This window comes from Diadema antillarum, unplaced genomic scaffold (assembly GCF_040938485.1).
Source record: "Diadema antillarum isolate AM-2024a unplaced genomic scaffold, OU_Dant_1.0 seq00001236_RagTag, whole genome shotgun sequence".
Taxonomy (NCBI): domain Eukaryota; kingdom Metazoa; phylum Echinodermata; class Echinoidea; order Diadematoida; family Diadematidae; genus Diadema; species Diadema antillarum.
Genome location: NW_027272023.1, coordinates 625,151 through 642,066, shown reverse-complemented (window position 1 = coordinate 642,066; position 16,916 = coordinate 625,151). Strand labels below are relative to the sequence as shown.

At 39.2% G+C, this 16,916-nt stretch overlaps 1 protein-coding gene across 1 annotated transcript; it reads left to right on the top strand.

Moving 5' to 3' along the window:
• The first annotated feature begins 454 nt into the window (after positions 1 to 454).
• On the top strand, positions 455 to 2,122 carry LOC139745154 (toll-like receptor 3). The gene is made up of 2 exons (XM_071655570.1): positions 455 to 526; positions 1,367 to 2,122. The coding sequence occupies exons 1-2, from the start codon at positions 473 to 475 to the stop codon at positions 2,120 to 2,122; spliced, it is 810 nt and encodes a 269-aa protein (XP_071511671.1). The 5' UTR covers positions 455 to 472.
• The last annotated feature ends 14,794 nt before the right edge of the window (positions 2,123 to 16,916 follow it).

Sequence of the window (16,916 nt, the reverse complement as noted above, 5' to 3'; positions counted from 1 at the left end):
GAACGTCAACTGGACGGATTGCCACAACGTATCCTTTGAATCTCTGTCATTTCTACACAACAATTTGACTGAGATATCAGAACAGTCTTTTGTGATGGACTGCACAGCTCGTTTGCTTAATCTGGCCTACAACCCGATACGCCTCGTAAGCCCAGCCACCATTTCTTCCCTAAAAGTTAAAATCCTTGATATGAGCAGAATACTACTACCAGAGAGAGAGCTTCGCCACCTTTTCGAGGGCGTAGGATCGTCTTCAACAATAGCTTCCCTTAGTCTTAAAAGCATAGGTCTCACCTCCATACGACCTGGGCTATTCAGTGCATTACATGGAAAACAACTTGACTGGTTAGACCTTGGCTCGAATGGACTGAAACAACTAATTCCAAGAGGTTTCGAAAATTTGACCGACGTCTCTGAACTGGTTCTTGACTCCAATGGACTTGAAGTGATTGAACCTAGCTATTTTTCAGGTATGTCCTCGCTGCGAGCGCTGAACCTAGAAATCAACAATATATCTGTCATAAACGTAGATAATTCTGTTTGGACTGCGAATCTCATCACATCACTTCTTCTCCAGGAAAATAATTTTGAACGAATTGGAACTCACGCCTTCAACGGTCTGAAAAATCTGATTTTTTTAGATTTATCTCACAACAAGTTTAACAAAGAAACAAGCGTTTCGTTTTCGGATCTACAAGCACTGAATACTCTTAAAATGATTACCTGCACCTTCACAACTGTACTTCAATTTAATGCCCACGCGTTGAAAGTCTTAGACCTTCTCGGAGCCAAGGTAATCCAACGAGGTATGATTTCCCCCGGAACATTTCAAAGAAACGCCCCTCTTCTCCAGAATATCAATCTTAGCTATACTAAAATATCCGCTGTTGATCTTTGGGATAAAGTTAAACGCGTATCTTCCTTTGACGGCTTGTTTGAATTGCGTGTGTTGGACCTTTCCTCCAACGACATGTCAGTTATATCCGACGTTTTCTTCAAAAACCTGACCAGTTTGAGAGAGCTATACCTACACCTTTGCGACTTATCTATAAGACCTCCGCTGGTTGACGGGCTTTTCAATCTGCAAATTCTCAGCCTAAGTAACAATCGTATACATTTTATTCCCCACAATTACCTGAATGATACATTTCAACTGCGCGAGCTTTTATTAGCTGGTAATGATCTAGTCTACTTGCACGACGATATGTTTCGAAACGTTGTGAACCTAACTCGATTAGATCTTACGTCCAATAGTCTTGTCACGCTACATTTCACAACCTTTGTGCCTATATTTCAAACTCTGTTGGTACTTAGTTTGTCAGAAAATCCATGGATTTGCAACTGTTCCCTGAGATGGTTACCCAAGTTTTTCGCCGGAAAGGCTATTGATCTTGAAAATCGTGCCGGTACCAAATGTTCTTACGACGGTTCGATCAAGTCTGCCGCTGGAAAACTTTTGTGGGATTTTGATCCAGTTACAGAGTGTGGTCCACAGTTTGTGCTCTACTTCTCAGTGGCAGCCAGCGCTGTGTGTACTACACTGTCCCTTGTCCTGATGTACCATAATCGCTGGAAAATCAGGTACGGGCTCTTTCTGTGCAGGATCCACTTCATTGGTTACCGCGAAATCATTCCCCAGCAGCAACGGGAACATTTCGAATATGATATGTATGTTGTCATCCACGATGAGGACGAGGAGTGGACGGATGAGATCTTCCGACGCGGTCTGGAAGAGAACCTTCCCGAATACGACCGACTTGCCATTGGAGATGAGGCCCTAATGCTTGGGATGTACTACCTGGATGCTGTCAGCCTACTTGTGGAAAATAGCTTGAAGCTAATTTTTCTCATCAGCGCAAATGCTCTCAAGAATCACATGTTCCTTCTCAAATTTCGACTCGCCTTGGATCATGTTAATGAGGTCCAGATGGAAAAGATCGTGCTTGTGTTTCTGGAAGACATCCCGGACGCCGACCTGCCATTTCTCATCCGTCTTTTCCTCAGTGATAATCGGGCATATCTTGTGTGGCCGCGAGGCCCTGAAGGGCAGGTCTACTTCTGGGAGCAGCTGGCAAAATACATGGCAGTCAACAGATATTGTAACCCACTTGTTCCCCCGTAGTAAATCAATATGACGTAAAATCATATTTAATATGACAATGGAACCATAATCTCTTGTAGCGCTACAAGGTCTGACAACGGCAATATCATTAACTTATGTCCACTTACTTCACATCCAATTCTTTCAAGGATGATAATTAGTGACCAGGTATTATCTGTTCGTTGTTGCTATTATCCATGATGTGAGTATGGATAAAGAAACAAGATTATTTTATCACATGGCAGAACCTTGTTGAAAAAAAATGCAGTTCTAACGCTGTTGAAATTTACCTGGGCATGTACGAATATCATGATATGATTGAATGACATTGCATGACAAGTTCACATGTACAGTTCCACCCCCTGCGATGATGACCATGCAATCCTACTGTCATGTCAAAGCTTTAATTAGCTTAATGATGCGCAAGAATTAAACAATGGCCCACTCAATTTACGAGCCACTTGTTGTCTATCCGTCATTCCCCAACTCCATTCAAATTATTGGAACATCTTATTGGCTGTTTTCCATACGTTTCACGTGCAGGGGTGCTTTGATACACAGATGCTTTGAGTGTAAATTGTGGCTTTTGATCTTAAGCGTTTACTCCTCACTCCTTAGCGGCACATAACATTACCACTCCTTATAAACACATAACCTCACCAACTCCCAAACCTTACTGGATATGACCCTTTGGCCTTTGAGTATACCCTTCACAATGAACAATCATCAAAGAGATTACTTGTCAAGAAAGACAACGTGGGATTTCAGGTGAAATTTAAAGACCAAAACATCCAAGATAGTAATTCCAGGTAGAAGCCATGGGGTAGACGGAACTTGACCCGGCAGCCAACCGGAGGCTGGGCCCGCCCGAAGGAATCCCCAACACCAGAACCTATGCCTGACATTCAAGCCAATATCGTGTGCAAAGATGCCGAGGTTCCGAATGAAGGTTTTGTTCGCTTTTTTTTGGGGGGGGGGGGGATATTGCTAAGAACTTTAAGTCAGTGATTACAAAAGCCGTGAAATCTTCTTCTTGAAAGCATGCAACTGGTGGAATCAAATCTCGGCGCAGCGATTAAATGTAATTGCACGAGTGTTAATAAGGACATGGAAGAAAAAAAAAATAAACACATGGAGAACGAACGGAAGAACTTGAGAAGGAGGTGAAGGATCTTCAGTATGAAGTATAACTCGGCCTATAACAAAAATAAAAGATTCTTTAGCAACAACGTCATCCTCATTGTGGTAATAGGGAGTTTTCGCAAGCACGACGCGGCCGGGAGTGTAGCCTGCCGTGTGCAAAATTGCTTGTGCGCATGATCAAAGCCGAGAAACGTCCCGTCCTGAGGAAAACGGGTACGGTACTCGGCCAAAATAGCGTTCGGTCCCGATTCTGGAAAGCGAGTGAGCCAGCCAGCCAGCCAGCCAATCAGAGATTTTGTCCATACGCTCCCGTCCTGTACAGGAAAGCGAAACTGCTTAGATATGGGGATGGGAGTCCGAGTACGGGGACTGTCACAGCTGATTGCTTCCGCGTATTCTCGGTCTTCCCGTCGTGTAGCGAAAACTCTCTAATACCAAAATCCAACGACGAGGTCTACTTCTCCCTATTGGAAGACATTGTAAAGCTTTTCATGAAGGAAAGACGCTATTGATAACCCAAGGCGCATATTACTTATGAACCTTCCATAAGCGTCGCAAGCCCTTCTAATGAAGAACCAGCGGAAAATAGATAGCAGAGGACCCTTTAATGGCCAAGTGACTACTGCACACATAAACATTCATTGCTCGCTAATTCATGCACCTGCAGGTGCTCTCAAAAGTGTCACAAAAATATTTTGAAAATACTTCCCTGCTTTGATTCAGTCTTGAAATGTAAGAGGCGAAATACTCAATCCCTCTCATTGCACACCTTAGGGTCCCCTACACCTTACACTCATCACACTAGTTGCAGTTGAAATTTCTATATTTACGTACGATAATGTTATGAAATATCTGCGATTCATACTAATCACTGAAGCAGCCATACATTTCATTTATTTCTCAAGTCATGTTGCTGTCTCACTATCTTCCTCTTTCCCCTTTACCTCCTTTTACTTATTATTATCACTATCCCTCCTCGTCTAGTTCTTCTTGAATGCTACAACATGCTTCTCATAATTACACATATCTGTGCACCATCATTTTTGAAATCCAGTAGGATTTACTTGTCATTGTTTAAATTGCTTCACTGAAAATCGATGTGAATGATAAATTGTCTTTTGATAAGGCTTAGTCATACATTCGGGTGCACGTTACGAACCTGACACCCGCGAGTCAAAGCCCACGAGTCATTCAGCTCACAAGTCATAAAGCTCATGAGTTATACATCTCATTAGTTTCACACTAAGCTGAAAAGGCCCACAAGATGAACACATTAAATCCCGTATAATATGTGACCGTGCATCACAAAACGAACAAAAAGTCACACACACTAATTTTGCATGAGTACTGAAAATAAGTGAAATGAGTCAACCTAGCCGCTCTTGACTTTTTCATATTTTCTGAAAGAGCAAGTTTTCTTTTACATTATACTAAAATTTGGGGTCATAAAACGGGCGGGAAAGTGCGTTTTTTAGCAATTTATCTCGAACATTTTTTTTTTTAATAGTGTGATTAGGTGTGCCTTTAGAGTCCCTTTTTCATTTCTGAAAAACCTTGTACATACTCTCTAATAACTTTTGAAAGGATAGTGCCACTGCTTGAAAGTTGGCATTGATTATGGACTGAATGTGTTAATGAGGGATGCTTGATTTTAGTTTAATCTGATAATCCCTTCATTGTTGTTATTCGGGTGGTTTACTTCCTATTTTTTGTCCCATTCATCGCACAACCAACACGGTGTGGGAAAGATTAGGCGTTTGAATAGACACTGTACTTCAGAGCTTCTTTTCTCAGTTCACACTTTTTCTGAGTTTGTGCTTTCTTTCCAATATTTAGATAGGTTAGGAGAGTCCATTTGATTTGGGTTATACATAATTTTAAAGCTTAAAGTCTGCTCTTTCGGAATATGGTCTTAACTAAAAATTCATGTCTGGCGACTTTTTGTTTGTTTTGTGGTGCAGGGTCACATATATGTCGAACTCATGGGCTGTCTCTACCGAGTGTCGAGCTCACGGCTGTATGACTCATGAGCTGTATAACTCATGGACCTGTTTTATATGTCAATCTCGTGGGCTATATGACAGGATTCCTGTACTTATATAGTTGTCAAGTTGAAATTGCTCGTGATGATAATGTACAAGTCCTTACTTTTTTGATAACCTCGACATCAGTCATCTGAAATTTTTTTTCTTTCATTTTTTTTTTCAAAAATGTAAACTTACGATTTTAGTATGTTACATTTGAATATTCGTAGACTATCCAAACATCATGATGTCGTTAACTCTTCATGTGCCATGGTAGAAACCCCCTTTGCGCGACATTATTCTGAGACAGACTAACGGTTTCATGCTTTGAGAAAACATTCTGTTTTTCAAGTCTCTTTAACTTCTTTAGAGTTCTGTTGAGCTGGGGCATCTAGTGAGTAAAGTTGCAGAGAAAATGCCAAGCTTAGATTTGATGTATTTTTGTATGACAAATCTATGATTGTTTTTTTTTCACAAGACCAGCAGCTATATTACTGCACACCCATGACGTTTGCATACAAAACAGGGACAGAAACTTAGAAATTACTCTCAAATCCAGTAGAGAACACCTCTTGATAGTCAATCACTACATGAAATGCAAGCCGTATGTGAGAGGAACAGAAGTGCGAGAAACGCCTTCATTGTACCGCGGCATTTGGCGATTTATCGATCGGATTAGGCGGATGAGTGCGTTTGAGCAGAATATGCGGAGTTGGCACGCCGTCAACTGAGTCGACAATGGCACATACAGAGTTAATATATTACCAGTTTATCAAATTGTTTCTCAAATCATATTGAAATAAATGAATCTTGGCTACATAATCACCTAGGGCTCCGTCACACAGCCCAAAAATCGCGTAAACGCATGAAGTGCGCATGAAATTCAGTTATGCGTGCTTGTCCGTCGAGAATTTTCTCTGATTTACGCGGTGAAAATCATCGATGAACTGCGCAAGAACTACGGAAAGATCACGCACAAATCATTAACAAACCACGCACTTTCAGGGCAAATGCGCGCAAAGGCCCCAAATAGGCAAATACGTCGCTGTACGCGACGACTGAGGTCCACGGAAAACCATTCATACTCTGCGCATTATCACCAATGAACTGCGTATGAATCGCCCATGATTCGCGCATGAACGCGATAGCGGCAACATTTTCGCGAACAATCACTGATGTTCTAGGCGCATTGTTCGCGTAAGAACTACGCAAACTAAGCAAGACTTACGTTAAACAGGGATATACCGCGCAAACTCTTACGCGAAGCCGAGTTTTAAGCTGCTCAAAACCTGGAATCGCATAAAGCGATCCGGCGCACATCGGCGTACAACTACGAAAGTTCCACGTCAAACTAGCTCCTGAAATGCGCAAATAGCGCATGTATCGCGCAAGCCTCGAATTTCTTGCGTGATTCTTGCGTTTACGCGACTTTTAGGCTGTGTAACAGGTTCTTAATATCCATTATTGGATAATAAGTGATTACGAACTTGTTGAGTAAAACAATGAGTAAAACAATGGTAAAAGAGGAGGCGTTTAAATCTATGCCAAGAATTCCATGTCTTTCAAGATGAGACCCGACATATAAGCTTTTCAAATGATTGCACAGAGCCCAGAGTTTGGAATGTGTACAGTAGAATTTATGTTGCAGTAGAGTACAAACCTCCAAACAGTAATAAAGATAAGTCTCTCCAAGAATTAAATTTGTTGTCTCGTGTATGTACAGGGAATAACAATGTCTATGCTTTTTTTGTGTGATTTCAATCGTGTTGAATAGCAACTCATAAACTATCAAAGAACGGTTTTTATTCCCTTAAAGCACTTACAGACAAACCAACCTGAATAACATAACAAAATTCTATTCTTCTTGATAAAATATTCACGAACATCCACCGTATTCTCGTCAAGTATTCTTTATTCTGAAGTCTCTGAACAGTAACCTCTTTTCGCAGTCTTTATGAGATAAAGCAATGCAGCAAGTCTAGCTAAAAAAAAAAAAATCTCAAAAATTCTCAGTGAGAAAATAGCTAAGGTGATAATTGATAGATCTTAACTCTGAATAATTATTTCATGGGATATTCTTATTGTCGGCTAAAGTAATCTATGAAATTGGTGAATTCTGTGCGGCGGGAGATACACTGATCACAAACGGGGCATCTTGTTGCTGGACTTCGCACATTTATTTGATCCGCGCGCTCACCGGTCAAAGGCGAATCTACGATTTGACCTCTAAGAATGCTTCGGTCGGGCCAATGATGTGGGAGATGTAGAGATATTTGACTGACGATATGTATTTGAATAACGACATTTGTAAAGTTGCCATGCTGTGGAAGTGTTCATAAATTTTGAATAGTATAAGCCAGTCTGTCTGTACAGAGCAACCTCAGTAAATATAACGACATTTAACATGGCAACCGATAAAGGCTGTAACGTTACTTTGGTTCCCAGTTACGCATATAATTTCTGTCATTGATTTCGCTTCATAATATAAATAATACTTTAAAACTGATTTGAAGAAATCAAAATACGTGCTTCTGGAAGCCATCAATTAGGGACCTTGAAATTCACGGTTTGCAGTTTCCACTGTACTGTTGGAAGGTGAAATTAATCTTAACAGATTAATAGGATTGAGAAATTCATGGTACATGTATGATGTCACGTATGATTTGTTGAATGTACAAGTATCTTTATGATGTAACGATGATTGCGGCCTATTCTAACATGCTATATTAAAGCAGACAACTTCTATTTTAAGTTTATAAATCATTCTTCATTATTTGAGGGATCCATATTGTACAAAGCACCATGTGAAGAAAAAAGAGCTTGTGAATAAATTCTGACACAGAAGAAAAAAAAAACAGTCTGAGTGTTTTGTGCCTTTTAAAGACTCTGTATTCGAATTTGTATGAGATAATATGCCATTCTGTTTCAAGCTTTCATACTCTGCTACAGCTTCACTAATTATACTATGCGGGACAGTTTTAGCTTTACATGTTAAGTTTTTTTGTTTCTATTTTAATTAAAAAAAAATCAGAGTAACGATGTTTTCATTCTCGGACTTGTTCAGCTTCAGAACAACGAACTTTTGAAATAACACACTGTAACAGTGATAGTGTATACTCTCTGCAATACAAACACAGAAGAAGAAAAGAAAAAGAGATAAATCGCTTTAATTCTGGGAAAATGAGGCCATTATTCTTTATGGCTCGAGTTTTTTACCACGAAAGTGAGATGTGGGATATGAAGCGGAAATTTTGTGTGTTTTTGAGAAAAATCATTACGTGAAGTTTCACAGAATATTATCAAGGAGAGAAAGCGGTCGGTAATTACTGCACTTTGTTCTGAATCCTAAATCAACTTCATGGTGTGTCAATAATGCGTTGATACGAGACGAATAAGAAATGATAAATATTGGGTGAGCAATAAAATCATAAATGTGTGCGATCCCAGCTCAGCATACCCGCTTTTAAGATGAATGTATCAATTATGTGGAAAGAGAAAATTATGATCCAAATAAGAAATATATTCTTCAAATCTTTGTTTTCCATCTGCCGATTTGGCTGGGGGGGGGGGGATGGACAGATAAGTGAATATAGAGGATGGGTGATTTGGCACAGGGAGGCTTCTTGCATCGAGGCACAAAAAATACGCTTGGCAGACCATTATGTTCTTATTGATTCCATTTTGAGTGTCGGATGAACCCAAGTTATTGCAATTACCATAAGTAGGACTTTGTATATTTTGCCTGGCGAGAGCCCATGATATATCGAACAATAATGAACAGAATGAAAGTAACAAATGTGTTTTGAGACTTTCGAACTGAACAAGCATAATGCTTTGTCTCCTTACGTTATTTTCTTGTACATGTTTTGATTTGTGGGACAATAGTGCAGTTAGATCCTGAACTGCCCTCCTTTGACGCCGTTTAATCTGTATAATAACGAATTCACTAAATACTTCATGAAAGTATGCATTTTGTACTTTGTATTTGGAAGTATTTTTCTTATTTTATAGCACCCTGTAAAACTCAACCTTAAAAAGTGATTAAAATGAAAATAAACTAAACATCCTCCTCCAGACACATTTTTTTCATATTTCAGTTTTGAGATCATTCCCCTGTAACAAATTAGATTGTTTGATTGGATGGTTTTTCTTCCGAAACAATAAAATAATATGCAAAATAAATAGTGTTGAACATGACAGAAGTAAAACATGAATCAAGCTTGAAGTATCAAAACACATTGAAAACAAATTGACATATGACAATGATGGTAGCATGTAACGGTGGATAGCCCATTTTAGATATATCAACAGGACAGATCTGGGGCCCGTTTGATAAAACTTTTCATTAGTGACAAGTTGTCATAGATGTGACAAGCCACTAAAATCCTTGCATCTGATTGTCTGAGAGCCAATTTGTCATAGAAATGTGGCAGTTGTCACTGATAACAAATTTTATGAAACAGGCCCAGATCTTCCATAGAGTCCAACAATAGACACGAATATGTGCCTTTACATTCATTGCTACTTCAACAATTTCTCTGAAAAATTTTTCACAGGGAACAATCATAGGTCTATTGTGAGTAAGTGCAGGTAGTAATGACAGAGATGAACAAACACACTCATACACAATAATATCAATGTCATTTTGCATCAGCAATTATATACTAGCATTATGGTGTCATCTTTTCGAATTAAAATCAAATTTTAACAAAATTTATTTTTCGGACAACAAACCTTCGGAGCAATTAACCTTTGGAATAACAACCCTTCGAAATAACAAACTGCAGTGTTAGTCTATAGGCGTATTTTATGCAACACAAAATACACAAAAAGAAGAAGAAAAAGGGGAGAGATGAAATAAAGCCCCAATTCTTGAAATTGATGTGATCATTCTTTGCTTCTTCTGATGTTACCACGAAAGTGAGATGTGTGATAATGTCATGTTTCAAGTGCGTGTAAAACAAAATAAAACTTGCATTGTCACCAAATGATTTATCATCACAAGGAGAAAAGCAACTGGTAATCACTGCAATTTGTTCTAAAATCTAAAACGCGACAACATCACAGTGCAATATCATAATTTGTTGATGCAGGACGGATAGGGTGTCATAAATATGACACATACAGAACGGATAGGGTATCCTAAACATGACTCATATGTTTGCAGAAAAGGAAGAAAGAATGAAATAAATGAAATGAAATGAAGATGAATATGAAACGAATATCAGATGAGTACAAATGTAATTATGTTTAGTGAGATCCGACCTCAACTACAAGGCTTTGATTTTTGATGAATGTATCAAATTATGAGCAAAGAAAAATGATACTCCAAAGATGAAATATATTGTTTTATACAACACCTTTTTATGATGTAGCTATCCAATTGGTCGATCGTTTACATTCAGTAAAAAGTTTTATAAAATGGGTTCAAGAACGTAGCCAATAGGAAGCGTTTAAATGAGTCACGTGGGCTTTGATTACTTTAGTACCATTGCACTGCAGTACCAGTGCACACTCAATCAGTTGTTACAAGTGCGTCGCGAGCTACTATACGCGCTGTCAATCCTGTAAACAACTTCTAGTTCGGGCTGCCGGCCGGTCTTTCTTGTGTGCATATATGTGGCGTACGTATACAGTACTCTTATACGTACAGTACTTACATGTGCTGGATTTCCGAGTGCGACATGCTTGACTCGACTCTCTCAAGCGAGTGCTACATGTAGCTGACTGGTATTGACCCACAAAGGTACGTGAAAAATGCTGTTAGCTTTCGACCCATTTTATAAAGCAAATGATGCACAGGATTATTTCATGGCGTTAGTGAAGATGCAGCTCACTCTCGGGTATTTACAATGTAGGGCAACATGCACTCGGCTTCGCCTCGTGCATGTTTCACAATTGTAAATACCCTCGAGTGCGCTACGCCTCCACTAACGCACTCTATCCTGTGCATCATTTGTATATTATAAAATGGGTTCAAGAATGTAGCCGATTGGAAGCGCTGAAATGAGTCACGTGTGCTTGTATTAATTTCTCACTAACATCCACGGCCGACGTCACAGTAGCAGTGCGCACTCAATCAGTTATTACAAGTGCGTCGCGCGCTACTATACGCGCTGTCAATCCTGTAAACAACTTCTAGTTCGGGCTGCCGGCCGGCCTTTCTTGTGTGCATAACATGTGTGGCGTACGTATACTCTTATACGTACAGTACTTATAGGTGTGAGATTTCCAAGTGCGACGTGCGTAAATGTTTGGGACAAATATCTTCGGACATCTTGATCCACAAAGGTACGTGAAAAATGCTGTTAGTTTTCGACCCATTTTATAAAACAAATGATGCACAGGATTATTTCGTGGCGTTAGTGGAGATGCAGCTCACTCTCGGGTATTTACAATGTAGTGCAACATGCACTCGGCCTTGCCTCGTGCATGTTTCACAATTGTAAATACCCTCGAGTACGCTACATCTCCACTAACGCACTCTATCCTGTGCATCATTTTTATAGTCCTGCACAGTGATTTTTCCACTATGTTAAACTTATGCTTATGAATACGTGTCACTAACAATGTATTTATATACATGACAGTAGAGTGTATCATGTAAATGTTCATTATGATACAGGAAACAATAACTCAAATAAAAAGACAGAATCTCGCAGGGTACATTCAGTGTCAAAACGCACCCCCCTTGAAAAAAAAAAAGCTGGTGACGCCCCTGTTAATATATAAGTTAGGAGAGTACATTTTACTTGGATCATACATCATTTAAAAGCTTAAAGTCTGCTCTTTCAGCACCTTCCCTTAACGGAAAACACATGCCTGGTGACGTTTTGTTAGCTTTGTGATGCAAGGTTGTATAAAAGTTTACCAATACAGCTTAAAATCTACGGAGAAATAACTAATTTTTCCCAACAAACCACAACGGTTTAGTCTAGAAGCAAATTTATTCAGGTGTAACTTTCTTCAATTTTTCTGCCTATCCAACTGTGACCCTGCACACAAAACCAACAAAAAGTCGCCTGACAGGGATTTTGGTTAAAAAAAAAAAGAGCTGACTAGCTTTAAAATGATGTATAACTCAATTCAACTCTCCTAACCTATCAAAATATTGGGAGGAAAGCAGACTTTCCGGAAAGTGTGAACAGAGAAAAGAGGAGCTGAAGAACAGGGTCTATTCAAGTGCTTAACCTTTACCAAGCTGTGCTGGCTGTGCGTTGAATGGGACAAACCAGAATGTTAACCTCCAGAGCAACCCCAAAAGAAATATATCAGATAGAGCTGAAATTAAGCATGTTTACTAAGGCATTCTGTCCATGATTGATGCCAACTTCCAAAGCAGTACCTTCATCCTTTAAGAGTGTATACAAGTTTTTTTTTTCTTCTTTTCAAGAAATCAAAAGGGGACCCTATACCTAATGACAAACTGCTACAAAAAAGTGTTCAAGAAAAATGCTAAAACAACAATCTCCTGTTCCTTTATGATCCCAAACGTTAGCATAACGTAGAAAAAGACTTGCACTTTCAGAAAATATGAAAACCACAGGATTGGGAGGGGGGGGGGGTTGACCCAGTTCACCTATTTCCAGTCCTCACACAAAATTAATGCGTGCAAATGTTGGTTTTGTGATGCTCGGTCACAAATGATGTTAATTTACAGATCGACAGTTGCGATCTTAGGAAATTTCATTTGTAGAGAAAGACATATTGAAGAAACTCAACCAGAATTTTCACCCCTCTGAATAATATCTTTCGTTTTAAATAATTAATATACCTTGTCCGCCTTGGACTACTTAACTACGATTGTCGGAAATTCGGAGCTTGGGTATTGTCCCATGTCTATCATGTCACTGTCGGCTACCAGGGAAAGCCTGGTGGTAGTGTCGCTGCCCGGAAAGCAGTAGATGATAGGTTCGAGTCCCATTGGTTTTCTTTTTTCCCCGACATGTTTGTTGATTTACAGATCAGCAATTGCGATCTCAACAAATTTCATTTGTAGAATAAGACACATTGGAGAAATTTACACCTGACCCGCCCCCTTTTTATTATCTTGCGTTTATTTAACAATGTGATTATTTTGTTCACATATTGTATGTTTACGCATGCTTGAGATTGATTATACTGATTAGAATTTTAACATTGTTTGTTTGTGTCCCTAACTGGCATTTTAAAACTATTTTGAAACAATGAAGTCGGGTTTTGCTTTATCTGCAAATGGTAAATTATTCCTTTAAGTTTGGGCCATTTTTAGGGGTTACAGAGGCCAAAAGTGTAAAATAACAGATAGTTAGTGACATGCTGTACGCATCTTCCTTGCATTAACATTATAGCTTTATACAAACTCTATTTGAATATGCACTTTAATGAGTGAATATTAAATTTACATGGTTTAAGATTGCCGGGTAAAGGATTCTGTACATCTAGGCCACTATGTTTGTAGGGTCATCAGACGAATCAGATAACTGTTGACCTAGAAATAAAAAAAATGCATACTGCCAATGAATCATACATTCACGATCTAATAAAGACCAAGGTATCCTACTCATCTTGCATTCAAATGGCAATCATTAAAATGTTGTTACTTTTTAGTTTTTTTATGTTTTTTGGGGTCAGAAGCTTTTTTAAAGTTTACAGACATTGAAGATGTTTTGTACTCTAAAAGTCTTTCCGACATGATTTCACGCCGCTTCGAAGGCAAGAACATAGACTTGATGTCTGCCTGATGCCATAAATGTATAATGGTGTATATAACTCATAGAATGAATAGTTGGTTGGTGTCGTTCTCGTGACGTGAATCCGAACGGAAGAGGTCATCACGAAGCTTTACTCTTTTCAGCTGTTCGAGGAAGGGAAGGAATCAAGGGATGACGATAGCTCATCCCCCTGCTGACCATGCTGACTGGATAAGAAATGATGAGGGCAGAAGGAAGAGGCGGCGGGGGGGGGGGGTCAGAGCGTATAGCAGCAACTGTTCAATATATGACGAGGCAAAGTATGATACTATTAGGAAAATGTTATTAAAGATTGTGGTAGTCACATCAATATAAACGACACATAACCATCGGGCCATGAATCATGACAGTGCTGACAACCGACAAACAAACAAACAATCAAAAAGAGCTGAATGAAGAACAAAGCGTGCACCGGTGCCAAAATCAAGTGATTATTCGAAAGGCACGAATTCGCCAGTGTATGCATGTGGCGGGAAAATAACAAAACAAAACAAAAACAAAACAAAAACGTGGGGTTTGGACGGTCCTTAAGAGATCAAGTCGACCGTTTGTACGTATTTCATAAAGTTCATAGAATAATACTACTAATAATAATGATAATACAAATAATATTATTGAAAACATGCATAACCAAGTACCAAATGCACCTTCTTTGCTTCCACAGTTTCTATACTAGGTGTTACAAAACAAAACATTTCCAATTTTTGATCATCAACAGTTCTAAAAGTATACATCGGATAACACTGTCATAGACTAATAGCCGAATAGTGTACAATTTAGTTGGAGGGGATTTTTAATATGAGGGCATGATCAGTTTCATTAAATCCAGGATCAATTTAAAGTTGAGTTCCAGATTTTGGCCAAGTTTGAACCCTCTGTAGAAAAATTGAGCTTTACACTGAAACCAATGATGTGTATGTGAGTGTGTGCTGACATTTACCCTAAACAATAGACATAAATACCACGAATATCACTTTTTCACCGCTCTGCTGATTTGGCTTGTGGTTTCTTGCACCAAGGCATAATAGTGCTTTATCAATAATTTATGATGGATTGCCCCGGGCACTGCTAGTGGATTTGTAGCAAAGGGTAAAATGCATGCACATTAAAAAAAGTAAGAACTTTTTTTTTTTAAAGTGCTTGCATACTTTATATTTCAGTTTTGATAGCTGTGATAGTTGCATTTCTCATGAATATGTAATGGAACATTTTAATCCTGACCATTGCCAGGATCATTGTCTGTCTGTTACCCACACACTCCCATTAAAAAAAAAATCGTAAAAATATATATGGAATGTTTCAAGATATTCGTTTCAGCGCAAAAAAATGATGTTGAGGGTATCATAACTCGACACAAATCAACATGCATTTGGATTCCAGGGGCCCCTTTAATCCATGACACCAAGGCTCAGGGGGTCATCCTCGAGCGTCTTAACGGATGTCCTCGCGGGGTAATCTGGTCGATCGAAAGGTGAGATTTCGCCGGAGGCTACCCGGAGGCTGTCCACTATGTTGCGTCTTAAACAGACACAGTCTTCTCCGGGGAATAATCTTCGTCGGAGGCTACCCCGAGACTACCCTGCGTTTTGTTGCCTGTTTAGAAGGGGCTTAAGACTCTATCTGTAATCAAGATGAAGCTCGAGGACATTTGAAATTACGATTGAATATGGCAAATGCTGCCCTAACAGCCCTTCTCATGTAAGAGCAATGTCATCCGCAGAGAACAAACTTCAAACTGTAAAGTACAAAAACGTCCATACATGATAATGATACTCTAATGTGCTCCCGCAAGATTCCTCGTCATCATGCAACTACACACAAAAGTGCGGGCTTGCATACGCAAGAGCACACACATCCAAGCAAAACAAAAATCAAACAAACATGTGTTTTCTGTCAGTAAACCGTTTCTGTAATTTATTAAAAGTTATGCATTTTTTTTTCCAGGACATTCATTAAGACGCTCGAGGATGACCCCCTGAGACTTGGCGTCATGGATTAAAGGGCCCCTGGAATCTAAAGAAACAAATCATCGCATTCACTAGCCTTTTGTCAAGGCTCTCTCGTTGTATGACGACTATAATGGGCGAACGCTGTATAACTCAGTATGAACTCTCTTCGTATTCGCTCACCATCATACAGCGAGAAGGCCTTTGTAATAAAGAATATTCATTTACCTGCTTCCTCCTGTAGTTTCCGCAGGCAGGGCAAATTTATATATATATATATATATATATATATATATATATATATATATATATATACCGGGTGTCCCAAAAAAAGCGGAACGGTGGATTTTTAGTACCTTGCGTTCTAAAAGTGATATATTTTTTGACGTCATTAGAAAGAGCATCTTCCGCAGAAGACCATGATATCAAAATCATTAAATTTGGTTGAGCACTTTTTATTCTACGCCAATTTCTGTAAATGCAGTCATTTTCAATTTTTTGCGACTTATGAGATAATAATTTGGGTGCGACACGCGTTCCATACGGTGAATTGTGTAAGCTTGTTGATCCATGTCAACAAAAGATAACGCTTTCATATTGGGAGCGCGCGCGCACACACACACACACACACACACACACACTGTTTTTTCCTGGCCCGTGCCCAATGTGAAAGCTGTATCTTTTGTTGACATGGATCACCGAGCTTACACAATATTCACCGTATGGATCGCGTGTCGCACTCAAATTATTATCTCATAAGACGCAAAAATCCGGCGAAATTTGACAATGACTGCATTTTCAAAAATTGGTGTAGAATAAAAAGTGCTGAACCAAATTTAATGATTTTGGTATCATAGTCTTTTGCGGAAGATGCTCTTTCTAATGATGTCAAAAGATATATAACTTCTATACCGCAAGGTACTGAAAATCCACCGTTCCGCTTTTTTTGGGACACCCGGTATATATGTGA

What these genes read in the sequence shown, in the direction of transcription:
- LOC139745154 (XM_071655570.1), top strand. Translation starts at nt 473, where the DNA reads ATGTCCTCGCTGCGAGCGCTGAACCTAGAAATCAACAATATATCTGTC. An exon ending in ACAATATATCTGTCATAAAC is followed by an intron (nt 527 to 1,366) that starts GTAGATAATTCT and finishes TGGTTACCCAAG; the next exon opens with TTTTTCGCCGGAAAGGCTAT.